Source organism: Drosophila miranda, chromosome XL, assembly GCF_003369915.1.
Source record: "Drosophila miranda strain MSH22 chromosome XL, D.miranda_PacBio2.1, whole genome shotgun sequence".
Taxonomy (NCBI): Eukaryota; Metazoa; Arthropoda; class Insecta; order Diptera; family Drosophilidae; genus Drosophila; species Drosophila miranda.
In genome coordinates, this window is record NC_046673.1 from 17937293 (window position 1) to 17955273 (window position 17981).

General features: G+C 42.2%; 1 protein-coding gene across 2 annotated transcripts in view; it reads left to right on the top strand.

Moving 5' to 3' along the window:
- Positions 1 to 17981, top strand: part of LOC108157844 (protein sprint) — a 110001-nt gene that overhangs the window by 1867 nt on the left and 90153 nt on the right. For both annotated transcript variants that reach the window (XM_017290066.2, XM_017290065.2), the window contains 2 exons: positions 7099 to 7729; positions 10720 to 11276. In XM_017290066.2, the coding sequence (XP_017145555.1) occupies positions 7700 to 7729; positions 10720 to 11276 (587 nt within the window). In that variant the 5' untranslated portion in view covers positions 7099 to 7699. The remainder of the gene's footprint in view (positions 1 to 7098; positions 7730 to 10719; positions 11277 to 17981) is intronic.

The window sequence follows — 17981 nt, forward strand, 5'->3', positions numbered from 1 at the left end:
CCCTCTGTGTTTGTCGGTCAAGGGTCCACCCTTAGGTTGTAATTCTGCGAAAATGTCGAAATTACACTGAGAGATAACGCCTCAAAGAATCAGCAATATTCGAAATGATCTGCAAAGAAAGATGTAATTCAGACCATCTTTGGGTCCATTTTTAACTGATTTTCTCCTGGCGAAACGCTGTAATTACTGATGATCTCCCAATGATTCCGTATGAAATTCGGTGATATTCGGCAGCCCTAAAGCCATGATCTCAGCCATCGCCCACATTCGAATGCCTGCATTCGGCGCTGATCCATCGATGGATCCAATCCACAATGTGGGAGCCGCACTTTTGGTTTTGTTTTGGGGGCTGTGTGTGTGTCGACCAAAGCAACTGTTCCAATAGAAAGCCAGTTAACAAAAGCCACGCTCCGGTTCGAGGCCAGGGCCTGGGAAGACGATCAGCGATCGACGATCCAGCGATCGATCCATCGATCGGGTCTTGTCTGGTCTGGTCTGGTCGTCAGCGTCTAAATATAGATTTCGACCATATTTGTTCGGCAAATATTGGCAATGAGTGTGCGGCAGCCCGAACCTGCCTCAATTCCGTCTCACTCTCTGTATCTGTATCTGCGGTCGCTGCTGCACGTGTTGTTGCTGTGTGGTGGCACCCCACGCGACAATATTCCAGCTCATTTTTTTGTGAGAGGCGGAAGAAGCATGTTTTTTTATACAAGAATTCTCCAGAATATATATATAGTCTGTAAATGAAGCATTAAGGGATTTATCAGGCTACCAAAGGATTAAAGACCACAACAAATATTGATGTTTGAATCTTCTTCCATTTTTCGCGCCTGCTTGACGAATCTTTATCTGTGGGATGGCTCCCTGCCCCTGCCCCTGCCCATCCCCTTCCTTAATAACTTGTAATCTATTTGTCAATATTTTGCCTGTTGCTGCTCTTTAAACATTGTGCGCACAGTATCTGTATCTGTATCTGTATCCCTGTGTGTGTGTGTGTAGGGCGAGAAGTATCTATATCTATATTTGCTTCTTCTGGCCTTCTCGCAGCTCCCTGTACCCTGTCCACCGCCTCTTCCTGGTTGTGTGTCTGCTGCTGCATCCACATTTCAGACATTCAGACAATGCCCGCGTATTCATAAACAAGGCCTCCGTCCATCCGTCCATCCGCTACGCCTGTCCATCCATCCGTGTGTGCCCGTACCCGTGCTCCTGTGGCTGCCACATACATATATATATTTTTTTTTTCAGCAAGTTGGTGCCACTTCTTGCCTTGGCTGCCGTTGCCAAGCGATCGCTTGCTTGCTGCAAACAAAAAAAAACAAAAAAAAATTCATTTTGGTTTTCTTTCTGTTTGTCTCTCCTTCGCTGTCCTGTCTCTCTCTCTCTCTCTCTCTCTCTCTCTCTTCTGCCTGTCTTTTCCACTAATTGTATTGCATTTGTTTGTTGGCTTTTCATGACAGTAGATATTCTGTGGTCTTGTTGGGTTTCTCCGCCTTCTCGAAAGTAAAAGTCTGACTAGAGTAGATATGGAATACAGTAGTGCCCGGAAAACGACTCCACAGGTACAAAGATCCCCTAAGCGATTGGATGGCAATTATATCTATCTCTACCTGTATCTGTAAGATATTTCATGTCGAAAAATCAGAGCTCACAATTATATTTTAAGACATTAAAAATAATCAAATTTAAAAAAAAGATGAATTAAACAAAATTTTAGACGTTTTTTAATTAAAATAAATTATTGTAAAACTCTACCTTTTTGGTCTGTTAATTTTTTAACTAAAAAAAAATTTATAAAAATAAAATTTTTTAAAATGTAATAAGTTTGGTATAAAACATTTTTATTTTAAATTTGTATATCTGAAATTATTCATTTTCTTAAAAATTAAATTTTAAATTTCTTTAAAAAATTTGTACATCTTAAATAATATTTGAAATTTTTAATTTTTTATAAATTTAATTTTACATTTTTATTAAAAAAATAATTAATTTTTTTTTTGAATTTAGTAAAATAAAAATATGATAAGGTTTTTTTTGTTTTTAAGTTTTATTATTTTAATATTATTAAATAGAATCTATAAAATTATTATTAAAAATTGCAATCTTTTCGAGCCCTGCAAAAATCCCATACAATAAACAACACTCAGAAGACCTGACCTTTGGCAACACAATTTGCATTGACTTCAGATACGGATACAAATACAGATACAGATACACGCGTGCAGTGGATACGGACAGATACACAAGTGTGAGATACAGTATCTGATAGTCAACATTAATTGAAGAGGCCTTCAGTGACGCAAATGACGCCCCAAATGCAATTGCTGCAGCAGCACATAGATTGACGGAGACTCGAGTGGCTCTCGATTCGATTCGATTCGATGGACGCCAATCTCCTTTGATTGGGGAAAAGGGCAGCACGAGTGTCATATCAATTGATTTATGGCGTTGATGGAGAGAGATGGATTCAATTGAGTGGCTGGCCAGAATGCGAATCACCTTCAGCCTCAATTCCCCAATTGATTGCCGGACGACGACGGCGACGGCGACGATCATCACATATCATCGTTCAGATGTGGAAGGCCTGTGTGCGTGCTTATCATTCAATTTACAGAAAATTCTCGTTTCTCGCTTCTCGTTTCTGTGTCACAAGAAGAAACGAGGCATCTCCTCAGTCGGCGATAAGTCCAAGAAAAGATAACGCCCGACCCCGAAATCTCAAGCAGAGGAAGATGCTGCTTGTATCTGTATCTGTAGCGGAATGGGACAGCTGCTCTGCTGCTGCTCAAACTAAAACTCATTTCAATTTCACGCTGTTATTTAACCTTAACATAAATTCAATAAATAACCAGAGAAGAGATCAAAACGAAGATCAGACGAAACATTCATTAGACCTGAAATTGATACAAGCCGTTCGTTCGTTCGTTCGTTCATTCGGATGGGATCGCCCTCGAAATATTGATATTGATATTGATTATTGATATTTTCATGCCACAAACACGACGAGTATTTCTCTCTGTTGTGTTGCGCTCCGATGCCTCTTGCCAACAATTTATGGCCCGATCAAGTAGATCCACAAAAGATATTCCAAAATGCCGAATACATTCTGTGATGATAAGCGAATGAGTCTTTGGGGTTTTAGATTGTAAAGCAAGTTCCTGGCTCTCCACTCGAAAGAGCCCTCTGAACGGCTACTAGATTTCACAGCAAAAGCTGAAAACATATTTTCCTATTAAGGAAAGTATTTCTAACAGATGGCCATCGAATAAAGCGTTACCTGGCAACAAACGATTGTTTTTTTTCTTAATGAAAGTCGAGTGAAAAATGCAAATATAATCGGAAAATTAGTGGCAATCCCGGTATTTATAGCCATAGAAAAAACTTATAAATACAATATCTGTAGTTTTCCTATAGAAAGAAACTTTTTTTTACTTACATTTAGATACTAATAAGATATATATCGTATTTAAAATTACAATATTTAATATTTTTAATTAAAAAAGGTCCCTAAAATAAATCTTTTTTATATATGTATAAATTTGCATATTTCATATCTAAATGAAATATTTTCATTATAAGATTAAAAATAGTTCCTAGAAATTTAATTTATATTTTTTTTTTAATATTTATATTAAATAAGTGCTGTATTTTAAATTTTAAATTTTAAATATTTCTAAGCGAATTTCCTGTAATTCCCAAGATTTGATTTAAACATGGGTGTATTTCTTTTTACTATGCCATTGTTTTTCTCAGTGTATGCTTTTTTTTGTTATTAGGTTCATAGTCGCAGCTTCAAATCCTCTCAAATGCTGAGGCGTAGCCAGGGGCTTGGCAAAGATTTTTGTTTTGAGCAGAGAGTCTTCCAAGGTTTCTGGGGGCACAATCGATCAAAAGAGCTGTCTTCTGGTCCAGGCATTAATTTTGACCGAGGGAAAGAGGTCTGTGTGGGCGTGCCGTTGGTGGTTTGGATGGGAATTGATTGGCATGGATGGGATGACACTCTATTGAGTGTTTTGATCTCCAATCAGTTATCGGAATCCTTCACCAGTTACTGGCAAAAGGATAGGCAAGGGTATGCTGTTTTTGAGCAAGGGCAGATGGCTTGCATTTACAAGGAAATGAGTCCAACACAAAGAATCCATTCCGTTTGATCTGGGCGATCAAGGGCTTATTACAACTCTTAATACAAAAGCCTATGCTTTTATTTCTATTACAGAGAAAACATTTAGTGCTGTTAAGCGCACACAATCCTCTGTTATTTGCAGCAACCGATGTGTCGATCGGGTTGCGTCCGCTGTTTGCACGCAAACGCAAGGTGTTGTTGCACTGGATAATTATTTCAAAGCTAAATTCGTGGTTGGGTTGAAAGAAAATTCTTTAAAAAAAAACAACAGCTCGATTTCCCTGGTAAATGTGTCCCTTATATGTTAATGCATCAATAAGTCATCTGTTTTTATTCAATCTGCAATTAAGATGCGTTTTGTTTTCATTTCTGCGAAAACCAATGAAAACCGGATGGGGGACACCGGTGGACAGCCGCCTCCTGGCCTTTGTTCTTGCATTTTGATGATGTTTCATGTATTTCCCCTCGCGGGCTGCCCTCGCAGTTGTCATTATCTTTCGATGTGGATTTCGTAGAGAGAGAACTGAACTTTTTTTCAACCTCAGCAAAAATACGGGTGTGTGGTCGGCACGGATCTTAGAACTTGGGCCCCAATTTGCTGAGTAGCCCCTGTCTTTCTTCTGTGTTCCTTGAATCGGTTTATCGATCTTTGGAGCAGTGATTCATAATTTTAAAGATGGCCAATCTCGTAGAAAGATAGCACAAATGATCAATCCGGTCAAAGAAGGCCTGGCTCCAAGCAAAGGCTCAACAAATACACGGTAGCTGTTGAGGTGAAAGATGAGGTTGAGGCTTCGTTTCGTTGAGGACCAAGATCAAAATAAAGCTTGAGAATAATTGACTTATGTTCCGAATCATGAATTACTCAACCAAAGCCGATCCCACATACTCGATCCCCAAAGAGACGCAGCGATACATCTAGTAGATAGAGAATCCCATTTGAAGGCATCTTCCCCATTTGATCAACAATTTATTCAAGCCAAATAAATGAATACGAGACTTCGGCTCGTTTTGTATGCATTTAAAGCTTTTGTAATGAGCTGCTTCTGCGGCGACTGCGTGACATTTTTTTTTTTTCACGCTTCTCGTTTGATGGCCACCGATTTTTCGGTTGTTTTTTGTTGGTGCGGGAAATGTTGTCGCGAGTCGAATGCATTTCAACCTTAAAGCCGCGTATCTCGTATCTGAACTGTTCACAATTTCATTTGCAATTCAACTTCCGTCAACCGTCAGCCATACACACCGTGTGGAATTTCGAGGCAACAAACAAGAAAGGAGGAAGGCTTCGGACATCAGCGACCGAAGCGTTGATACCCTATGATTGAAATTTAACATATTGAAAAGATGGGACTGACTAGCATTTAGTATACACTCAGAGAAAAGTGGCAGGGTAAAAGGAAACACACAGATATTAATATTAAAATAAATATTTTTTTATAAAAACATGCGGAAATTAAAGTGAACTCACTTTGATTTAAACATAAAATATCAATAAAAAAAAAATAAGAAGTAAAAAATAAATTTTAAAAATATAAATTAAAAAATAAATTAAAAAATAAAAATCAAGAAAAAAATAAAAACAAAAATTTATTTAAGTCATTTTTCATTTATTTAATCCAAGTATTTAAAACTTAAAAATCAAAATAATATGTTAAATAATTACTTTAAATATTAAATATAATTAATTTTAAAAGCTAAAAATATTTTTTTGAAATATGAAATATATTTTAAACAAAATTTTCATATAAATACCAAAATGTAGGTAAAAAAATTTTCACTTTCGGAGTGGAGGCTCAAGGCTTTTTTTTCTCTGGCTGAAGCCGTTCGCTTAGGGGAAATTTCTGGAACAAATACAGTATATGAAATATTTTTCTGTTTTCTGTTAAATGCGGATCAAAAATATATCAACAAAAAAAAAGAGTTTCTGATCTGATTAAAACGACCATACCCTTTTCAAGGGGAACACCCAGAGATACTATAACCAGCTTCAAAATAGTATCCGAAAGATACGACAGATACGACAGATACGAATGAAATGAAATGAAATGGTTATGTAAATGCAGAAACTGAAATGAAAATGTAATTAATGAGCATAAAATGCGGAAAATTGTGGGGAAAATATACGTGAAACGAGTTTTTCCATTTGTCAACATCTACATCATCATCGTGTGCGTAGAGACGGGGGGAGGGGGGGCCTGGGACATTGTCAAATAAAGTTGGGGCCCCACAAAATGTTTGGACAGAGCCAGAAAGAGCCAAGCAATTGCTCTGCACGGGGTTTTAATTAAAAAAATACTTATGTATGAATGTGCGACGAGTGTATCTGCAAGATACATTCAACATTCACTTTTTTTCGTGCCTTTTTTTTTTGGTTTGTTTTTTGTTTCTGTTTTGCTTGCTGCATGTCCGCACATTTGACGGTTTCTCTTCCATTTCCACCATTTTATTATTCCATTTGTTTGCCTGGAAAACACCGCCCCATCTCACGATTCTGCGATACTTTCGATTGACATAGATCCTCGGAATGGGAGTCATTCCCTCTAGACCCCAGATGGAACCCATGGTGCCATGGACATGTCATTCACTTGAAATTCAACATAGATTATGCCCAAAAGGGAGCAGGGCTTACATTTCATCTTCGGTGTCTGGTTCAAACCATTTCTTATATATTTCTGGACCCATTACAGAGATATCCTAGACTGTTTGCAGAAAGAGTGCTACAGAAAATAATATAAGATGGTATTTGTCAGAGTCTATGGCCTTTTCCTTAACGAAGTCTCCCCTGGATTCTGTCCAGCCTTAGCCTTCGTTCAACCTCAATAGTGATCTCATTATTGTCATAACTTCTATGCATATTTAATCTACACTTTATTGTATTTTCTTTATTTTGAAACGCCTTTTGCTGCCCACTTGTGTTGTCATTTGCATCGCCAGAAACCTATAACTCTTTCACAATTTGTTTCAACCCACAGAGCCCGAGAGCACGTACCACGTACTACCGCAGTCCTCAGCCTCAGCCTCATCCTCGGATCTGGCGGGCCAGTCCGCGCCTGTCCGGTCGGAACCATCACCTGTCGCATGAGCAAATCGTGAACGTTAATTAAATGTCAACAGATCCAGCGACAAAGGAGCCAGGCGGGTCGCTGGAGAACGGGGTCCGAGAAGCCAAATGAATTCGAATTGAAATTGAAATTGAGAATCCGTCGGCGAAGAGTCGCGCAACAACAAAATTGCGAAATTGTGGGCAAAATATTTGCATGATTGTCAAATAAATCAAAAGTTTCAAGAAAGCGAAGCAGCCAAGTCACAAAGAAGCGGCGAGATTGGCAAAGAAGCGGCGAGATTGGCAAAGAAGCAACGAGAGAAGAAGGATAGTCACAGCGAGTAGAAGCAGCGAGAGAAGGACAAAGCAGCGAGCCAATCGAATAAGCAGCGGGAGATGTAGCAAAGAACTAAAACGAGAAGAGCAGACAACCAGCGAGAGACGTAGACAGGCCTCCAGAACAGCGAGAACCAGCGAGAGGCTGAGATAAATTCGAAGCAACAACAAGAAGGCAAAGAAGCAGCAGTAAAATGGTTAACGCCGTAATGGATGCCATTGCGGTAAGTAAAAGGGGGAAATAACAAAGAGCAAGACGTCCGCGTCGCTTATTAAATTAAATTTAAAATATAATAAAATTTAATTTTATTTTTGTTGAATTTTTTTCTCCAAATTGTTTTATGAGATTTAAATTGAAAGTGCTCGCTCTCGCTCTCCCTCTCCCTCTCGCTCTCCATTCCCTTCCTCATTTGCTAATAATCCCACTTCCTCTCCATTTCAATCCCTTTCTGCCCTACCTCCTCGCTCCCCACTCGCGTATATTGCCAATTGAAGTTTTGTTTGCACTTCAAACACAAGAAACTCTGCGGTTGGGTTTCCATTTTATTTTCAATTTTTTAGCCCCCTGGTTATTTGATACCCTGCCCTTAAAGAAGGCTAGATGGGTTTTTTGAGGTAAGTACCCAAAATGCGTCGAGGTCTTGTCACCCTTTTATCGATGGTCGCCCATGGGGAGCTATGGATGCGCCTTGTCATGAATATATCGCCCAATATATCGAATTTTTCACATATAAGTTCTTGTGAATGAATTGTCGACCGTGATATCAGCGATGGCTAGTCCACCCGTGAATTCGTCGAGGATTTGTCCGCCATGGGGAACTAGGAACTAGCTACCGTCACGAATATCACAAAGAATATCCTATCGAAGATATAATATCGCTTTTAAATTTCAATGTCCAATATGTCCAAACCCCAAATCGTAAGAAAAATCGATATCGAAACGTAAATATCGCCTTCCTGTATCGATAACCAGCGCCACGTGGCATCAATTTCTACCCAAAATTCCCCCTGCTATAAGGAAGGGCATTCGATGCCTCGGCCATTGATTTTAGTTTTCATTTCTTGTCTGTTTTTTGTCGTTTTTTTTTTTTTTTGGTTTGGTTTTTGCTTGCTTTGCCCACATTTTCAATTTGAATCTGTTTGCTGTGGCAATTGCTCAATTGGCTGGCGGCTCGTCTATGGCTCTGTCTCCCTTGTCTGACCGTCTCTCTGGCTGTCTGTGCCTCTAGTTGTGTGTCTGTTTGCCTGGGAGTGTGGCTCTGGCATTATTACATGCTAATCCATATGTTTAAGTTTTTTCTTTTCTTCCACAAACTCCATTGAGGCGTATACGTGATGCCGATTCGATTAGGAGATGAGGATGAGATGAGATGATGCACAAAGCCATTTTTGGCCTGGAATTTATGCATTATTTATTTTTTTATAAATTATAGAAATATTTAAAAATTAGCAACAAAATTTCCCATAAGCGAATAGCACACAATACCTTCAAACAGCGGCCGTGTGCCTTGTGTGGGATTTGGGATCGGAAGATCTATCGGAAGAATTCTATACAGAATTCGGATGTGACATTCAAATGAAAGAAATTTCCAATTCCCTCTCCATATGCTTGGATTTTTTGTTTGCCTTAGAACTCCCTCCAGAAAGCCTCCCCTCCAGACTGTTGCCAGTCTTTCCAGATTCCCAGATTCTCCACTCGTTTTCCACTTCAGTTTTCGTGCAGCATTTGCCTACAGTTTGCCAATTTCTGCGCCAAAAGAAATATTTATAAATACACAGAAAAACAACACAAGAAACAAAAAAAACAAAAAGGAACTCAAAACGAAGTGGAGATCAAATTAGCACAGAGCGTGGGAGCCGGTTTGTTGTGTTTGCTGGGGCTGGGGGCTGGGGGCTGCTTTTTGGCACTTGGCTTGGGAACACGGGTTAACCATGTTGCATATGAGGCAGGGCAGGGGCTAGCCACAAACCCGTTATTATTGCATTAGCCAAGACAAGACAGTGGAGCGCGTAATTATTGGAGATCGCCACAGTCACAGATCCGCGACAGAGCCACAGCCACAGCCAAGGCCTGCCACCGGCGCGCCGGAAGTTAAGACCAGTTGTGGCAGGTACAGCGGTACCCCACCCAAAACACCCCACACCCAACACCCCACACTCCAATCCGATGCATGCCCCACCACCGCTAGCCGAATGTTTGTGTAACGGAAATTCCTCCGCAAAGAGACACGAAACGACACGAACGACACCGAAGGCTAAGTCCAAGTGGCCTCTCTCTGGGCCATGATTTTGCGAATCAAGTGATTCCCATGAGCTGTCGCCACTTGAGACATCCGTTCATTAACCCAGAATCGAGCTGGAGATTTGCATGCCACTGCAGAGAGGGGGAGAGAGCTTCATAGAACTTAAATACCAATCAATCGCATTGATTGGTCTGATTTTCAATCAAATCGCTGATCGTTTTCATGGCATTTCAAGTTGTAGACTTGCTGCTTGGTTCTGAGTTGCAGTTTGATTGGACAGTAAGTAAAGCTGGACAAGCAGCGAGTAAAAAAGCAGCGAGAGTGGAAGAGAAACCAGGAAAAAAATAACAAAAGAAACCTATGGAGTACAGCGAGAAAGTGCAGAGCAGAAAAACAACCAGCGAGAGGAGAAAGTAAGAAAACTGAAGATATAAAAGAAGCAGCTTCAGATCAGAATCCCAGAAATGAAGAAAAACCAGCGAGAGACAAAGAGAAAAAAGCACAAATAATCAGCGAGAAAAAAGATTTAAAAAAACACTCTCGGTATTTATTACCAGAAACCACATTGAAGAACCTCGCTTCTCTCGCTGCTTTCTTATTTCTCTGTCTCGCTGATGTTTTCTTTTCGCTTTGTCTCTCACATCTTTTCTTCTTGATTTCCACTCGTTGCTCGTCACTAATGTTTTTTCTGCCAGCCACTCGCTAGTTCTTTAGCTACGAATAAAATGACGCCAGAAGCTATGAAAAAATCTCATTTATAATAGAAAAGTGTCCAAAAATTTATCCCTGTACGAGTAACGTGTAACGAGAGATTTTTCTTGGGTTCGAAAGTACTTCGAAGGCGGTTCTGAAACCCCATCTGGACACATTGGGCTTTGAACTTGTGATTGATTTATTGTTTAGCTTCTCACTAGATACCGCCCTGTGTGTTCTGTCTGTGCTACATCTCTCATTCATTTCCATTATTGCAGCTGCTCAGCTCTTTGGCCAGCGATCTGGATGTAATGCTGAACGATCTTCGGTCAGCGCCGAGCCATGCAACAGCGAATCAGCAGCAGCCGCTGCAACAGCCACAGCAACAGCCACAGCATCAGCTCCAATCAAGGCAACTGCTGCAACCGCTGCATCATTGGCAAAGCATTAGCAATAATAATCTGCCACACCCACTGAAGACAATCCGATCCGCACCTCCGACAATAGCCACACCAAACTGCCCTCAGAATAATCGCCGTCGGGTGGCACCCAAGCCCTTGCCCCGGCCACCGCGACGCTCACGTCCGGCCATCGCCAATGCAGCGGTGGCGACGGCGGCAAGGGAGCCTGATGATGCCGAGGAGGATACGGATGCCAGCGATTTGGCCAATATGACATCACCGTTGAGCGCCAGTGCGGCGGCCACACGGATAATGGGCCTCTCCCCGGAGGTGAAGAAGGTGCAACGCCTGCCGCTTTGGTGCCATCCCAATGCGCCTCCATCGGTGCAACCGCGTCCCCAGCGACGTCCCAGCCAGCGCCATCATCATCATGGGTAAGTCATCATCTTATGCCATCCCATTCCATTGTTCTTCATAAGAAAGGAACGCCTCTACAGGTGGCAATGGTCTGTGAACAGTTTATGCTCCGCTGAGCGCTTCATGGGAATGCCAGTGGCATGCATGGCTGACAGCCAAAAGCACTAAAGTCATGGCCAGAATGTGAACTGTGGAGAGAGCAATGCGTTGGGCAACGAACGAGGTCACCATTTCGGTGCAAAAACTCCTGTCCCAGTGGACAATGGGTTGGAGATCCATCTGATCAGTGGGCAAGAGGAAGAGCGTATTGGTGGGAAATAATAAGGGGAAGGGATTGTACTAATCGTTAAAACCGTATGCTTAGGACCAGAGTTGTTTTCACAAGAAAATCGCTCGGATATTTTGTAGGTAGCGATCAGATTTAGAAAATACAATGAATATATTAAAGAACCACCAAAAGATGAAGGATTTAGCATTAAGAAGTTGAGTTTGCAAACCATTCAGGTCCTCGGAGGTGTTTAACAAATAGATCGGGGTCACCAGACGTCATCGGCGGCGGTAGAAGGACAAGAGACGTTGGCTAACATTTGACAAGGGTCGGGTCGGGTCGGGTCGGTCGTCTCTAGCCCGCACTGCTCGATCATGGGGCTTGAACATTTCAAGCTTAACCTTTTCATCAGCCCCCCACACCCACGCCCACACCCACACCCACACCCAGAATCAGAATCAGAACCAGAAAAAGCCACTCCCAGCCGACTACAGCCATTTGCAGTGACAGTCAAGTTGTGGCCACCAGACAAACTACAAGATACAACTAAAATGCGTAACAGGGATACGCCGGGTATGTACATATTTAGATATTTTTGTAATACCATATAAGCGCAATATGTTTAGCATATAAATTATGAGACCCCAGCGCCGAAACCGACTCTATCGACCCTCATTGTGGGTCGTGTGTGTGTGTGTAGGCGTCAAGACATTCTAGATATTGAGGAAAATCCAACCCCCCTTCCGCCCCAACCAATGGCCAAAATGAAGTGTTATATTTTATGTGGCAATGCCGGCGGAATGCCCCAAGAAACAACAGCCGACAAATGTCCGGGAGATGACAGAAACCAAAGACAAATACAATGCTCCATAAACTTGAGTAAATATGAATATGTCTGCCCCCCCCCCCCCCCCCCCCCCCCCCCCCCCCTGGACTGAGAGAGGGTTGAAGGGTTTCTTGCTGACAGCCGGAACCGTCCATCCCCCTCCCCCGAAAGCCTGCTGGTTGCTGGTACAAAGGGTTGTGGGGTGGGTGTGTGTGGGTTTAGCTATTTATTAAATTTGTTTACCCCCCAAACACACACACACACACACACACACACACACACACACACAAGTAGCGTATCCCAAAATGGAATGGTGTTTTTGGGCTTTGGTCTAGGGATGAGGTTACACGAGGCTGGGAATGAGGATGAGGCCAAGAACATGAGCTGCGTAACTAATTTGCCTAAAGTGCACGATGCCTCATCAACATCAGCTACAACGACCACAGCGCACAGTGGCATGCAACACAGAGATATGGTGACGATGCCTGTCGAAGAGTGATATTTCCGCAGGGTTTCCTGCTGGTTGTTGCATTCGTTTCAACCCGTCAAGCAGCTCCTCGCTAGACTCGACTACTGCCGAACCATACTTCCTTCAAAGGCCACCATTGCCTGCGACTTGATGACATTATGCCAGGTGGTACGCTCCCGCAAAGCGCTCTCCTTTCGGGTCTTATTTGGCTCGTTCTGCGCTCCCTCTCTCTGGCATGAAACATGGCTTTCAAGTGATACTCAGCGTAAAATAAGACCCGAAAGAGAGTTGGCGGACCACCCTGTATAGCCTGTCGCGCGCTCTCCTCTTCTGATCCCCTTTAATCCTCTCTGAGCAAGTCAACGGCCATCAAACGGAGACCAAAATACACAGAGAATAATATTGGGAGCCAAGGCCTTCCTCTTAGTTTTCCGGATTTTTGTGGCACCATTTTCGAACCCGTTTCGTGGCACTGTGGCTGGCGCTGGCTGGCACCACAAAAAGTTTTTCGTGCCACCAAAGTGTTTTTGCGGCGGCCCCATTCTTGCCCTCTCGACACTGAAAATTGATGATGTCTAGGAGCAGGGCATCATCACCATCCTTATCATCATCAGGGGCTTGATGATTGTCACAAAGTTTATGCAATTCGAGAGCGTTTTAAGTTTTTGACGCAGTCAACGAGGAGGTGGCTCCTTCTGCGACAGGTGTTTGCTTTATTAACTGTAGACATAACCTCCTCCCTCTATGAGAAGCAGAAACACTGCTAATGCGGCTGACATGTAAACAGATTAACATAATTAATTTATTTGGCTCCTGTCGCGCTAATGTCATCGCCTACTGCCTCAGCGGGGAGGAGGACTCGTTAAGGAGGACTCTATGGAAGGCAACGAAGGCAAAAATCAATCTAAGTGTGGCTCGAAAGGGCTCGAAATATGGCTCGATAGGGAGCCACTTTCCTTTGCCACAAACACCTCGATACTGAGGGACCTTTGACCTGGAGGGTGCCTCCATTCCCTTTCTATCTATACCCACACAAGAAGGCTATGGCAGAAATGTATCCCATGGTTTGAGATTGAGATCATGAATGGCCCCTCATTAAGATATTTGTGAGATCCCCGCTCCCTCTCTCTCGCCGCGAATCGATTGCCAGATGGAATGATTGATCATTTTTGCCTTTTCTCTCGCTGATAGACAGAGCCACGAAAGAGATCTCTTTTGTGTTTATATCAATCATATTTAGTCTGTCTGTCAGTCAGTCAGAGGCGTGCCCAGAGGCCATGAAACACGAACAGATTCCAATGCCAACGCGTTGTGCCTCTCTACGGCTCAAATTTCGCCAAACTCGTGCTCTCGTATTCCATTTACTGTCCACCGTCCACTGTCCACCCACTCATTAGCCAAGTTCTCACTTATTCATCGCACATTTGCCACACGAACGGTGCTCTAAATTTCCCCAGACAATAGACAATGACCAAAGACACAAGACATAAAAAACTGAAACCCAGAAGAGAGCCCAAAGAAATATGTAAGCCCCCCGAACCTTGAGATACCCTTTCGAGAGCATCCTTTTGGGGTGCGATTCAGTAACTTGTTTGATCAAGAAGCTGGCCAGGAGAAAAACATACGAAAACTAAACAAAAAGTAAAAAGGGAAATCGAACAACGGGGACAACATCTAAAATAACATTCAATTTTCTCGCCTGGAACGTTTGGCAACTGAATCGAATGGAAGCGAACGCGGAAGAGCCCCGGGAAGGGGCAGCAAGGATCCCCGATTCCAAGACGATGATGGCCCTTCAGGGAATTATGTTTTTTGGCGCTTGGATATATTTTTTCTACATTGTTGTGTTTTACAAATATGAAACACAATCCGTCAATGAGCTGTAAATCGGATTAAATATAATATATATATATATATTATAGATATTGTGGGTCTTCAATGGAAAGTCGGCATGCCTTCTGGCAGGGCATTAAGAGCTGTGGATGGGGTTGGGGCTGGTGGATGGTGGAAGAAACTTTTCAGTGACGTAAATTGCATATTAAATTTTACATTTTTCATATTTATGCAGCCGCCGTAAAGGCAGTCGTAAAGTGAAAGTGACTCGGTCGTTGGGGACGCTGTGGAGTCCAGGAGGACCTCGAGGAGGACAAACAACATTTCAATTTACGAAAATATTCATTATGCTCAAGTGGCACACGAGGAGAGGAGTCGCGCTAAACGGAAGCGGAAACGTGCCACAGCAGGCAAAAGGTGACCCCCCCTCGTACCCCTCGTTCCCCTGCCCCGAGAGCCACTCATTTGGCCATTGTCAGGCGGTGTTTTCTTCATTGTCGCTGTCGCTGTCGCCTGCCTTGTGCATTGTGAAAACTTTCCATAAAGTTATGAAAAGTCATTCAAGTGCAGAGGAGGACGGAGGACTGTCTGCCACCCCCTTGGCACCAGTGTCCTGCCCCAGAGCCGGGAGCCCAACGACTTTGGAGCACTTTGTGCCCCCGCCAAAAAAAAACTGAGTAAACTCTAAGCTAAACAATAAAGCCGTCAAAAACGTGCAGCCACGACAAGGATAGTGTTGTTGCCGGAGTCTGAGAGAGAGAGAGAGAGAGAGAGAGAGGTCCCTGTACTCCCGTGCTCCTTGGCTCCTGTCACCTCCATCAAAATTTTGATCTAAGCTGCAACGACAAGTGGTTTGAAGTGCCTGCCTGAAGGGTATTCAGGGCATTCTCAATCGATTGGTCGCTCATAAATAAATGAGTTCCGCCTTAGAGCCATGAATATTCCCTCGTAAGTCACCAGCCATCAGTTTAAGGAGGAGTTCTAGTGAAAAGGCATCAAAATCAATTAAAAACTATTGAGTGTTTGAGCTAAAATAGCTAAAATATCATATTACCAATCGCCGAGCCTAGACTCAAGTACACTCAGAAAAAAGAGGCTTTCAAATTGTAATATTTACGATTTTCCAATAGATTTGCACCGAGGATCGAAAAAATAACATTTCAATGAACATATTAGGCTTCAAATTTAATACTAATAAACCCATATTATATTTCGATTAAAAAGGGGTCGCTTAAGTCCAAAACATAGGCGCTGCAGAGCTTCGGGAAGCCATGCTTTTGATGTACAAAAAAGATAGAATAAAAACATTTCCACCAGGTTTTTTTAGGCGATTCAATAGCATTTTATGAGCTCTATGTTTAGTACAAAAGATATGGGGTTTAGCCAATTTTAAGTGTCCATTATGATAGCCACAAACATGGAAAAATTTGCGAACTGGAACCGAATATTCTAAAGCAGTTTATTTGTTTTAAAGAGAGGATTATTGTAGGTTTTTATGGAGTATTTACGGCATAAATTATCTCTATGGGTGTTTTGTTTCCTCAGTTGGTTTTTCAAAGAGACTTTGAGGGAAAACTTTTAGCAAGAATCATATTTCTTATAGGAGAAAATATACCCAAAAAGTGATCTTCTGATTCCATTTTACACTACACCGACTCTAGTCCTGGCAAATGGTAAAAATCCGCGGGGGAACAGTCTAGAAAGAAAAGAGATCACCCCCATTAGCCCAGCTCTAGTCGAAAATCAATGTGGGGTGTCATGCACACGCATGTATATTGTTTTGCTGGGCAATTCTTTGCCCGAAGCGAAGGTGGCGGCAAAAAAGGACATCAATGATTCGTCTTGGGAGAAGTTTTGTGTGTAGCTTTCTCTCTCTCTCTCTCTTGCTCTCTCAGACTTCTGCCACATTTTCTCTCATTGTGTCTCCTTGGGTTTTGAGGCTTAAGTGGAGCTTTCGCCATTACGTTCGACTCCTTGGCAGCTGTGTTTCCTTTAAGCTCATTAACTTGCCGTGCAACACCGTCATGTTGCATGCCCCGTGCCAACACCTGCCGCACGGACCAGACCGGCTTTAATGTCATTGCCAGGACATACACACAGAGTCTGGCATCCGTGGCACTTCAAGTCCACAACCACTCCCCCTCCTCGTCCCCCTACCCCTCCCCCTCCCACGATGCGTTCATGCGTGCCACGCTCCTCGCCGCTCGCTCGTTCCATGGCCTGCAGTAAATAATTGTTGGCCAAAAGGTTGTTGAAACATTTAATAAAACCAATATAAATCATAACAAACACTTAGCCTGACAACAACCACAACCGACAAACGGAGAGGAGGCGGCAGACGACAGACGGCAGTCGAGGACATGTGGCACGGGGGCAACGGCAATGGCAACGGCAACAAAGCGGAACTAAAATTCCAAAACGTTGCCCATTTCTGGCCGCAAAAACTTCAACCAATGCGAGCAGGAAAATTCCGCACCGACCTACGGACACCGGGAGGTGGTACTCGTCCCTCCGTCCGTCCCTCCGTCCGCCCAATGACAGGCGTATGAGCCAAGAGGCAGGGACAAGGGACAGCCGGGAGAGAGATCTCTCTGCATTGCTACGCGTGAACGCACCTTTGGCCGAGACTCTCGCTCTCTCTCTCTCTCTCTCTCTCTCGCTCGCTCGCTCTCTGTCTGCATGCCCAGACACCGCACTGTGGTCGAATGTTCTATGAAAACAGCTGCAAGTACATACCTTTCAAGAACTATACATACAAAATATACTGTATCAAAGGACGTATACTCCTGCGTTGCGAATTTAATTTTTGTGGATTTAGTTTTCAAGAATTTAACTTCTTAGAATTTAATTTTCTAGAGATTTAATTTTTCCAGAATTTAATTTTCTATAATTTAATTTTCCAGAATTTAATTTTCTAGAATTAAATTTTCTAGATTTTAATTTCCTAGAATTCAATTTTCTAGCATTTAATTTCCTGGAATTTAACTTCCTAAGATTTCATTTAATTTTCAAAAATTTGATTTTACAGGATTTAATTTTCTCGAATTTAATTTTCTAAAGATTTAATTTCGTAGAATTTAATTTTCTAGAATTTAATTTTGCAGAATTTAATTTTCTTGAATTTAAATTTCTAGAATTTAATTTTTTAGAATTTGTTTTCCTAGAGATTTAATTTCGTAGAATTTAATTTTCTAGAATTTAATTTCCTAGAATTTAATTTCTTCCAAAATTAAATTTTTTTTGAATTTAATTTTTAAGAATTAAAATTTCTATAGATTTTGTATGATTATGTTTTTCTCCCTGGGGCTGCTTCTTCCTCTCCTAAT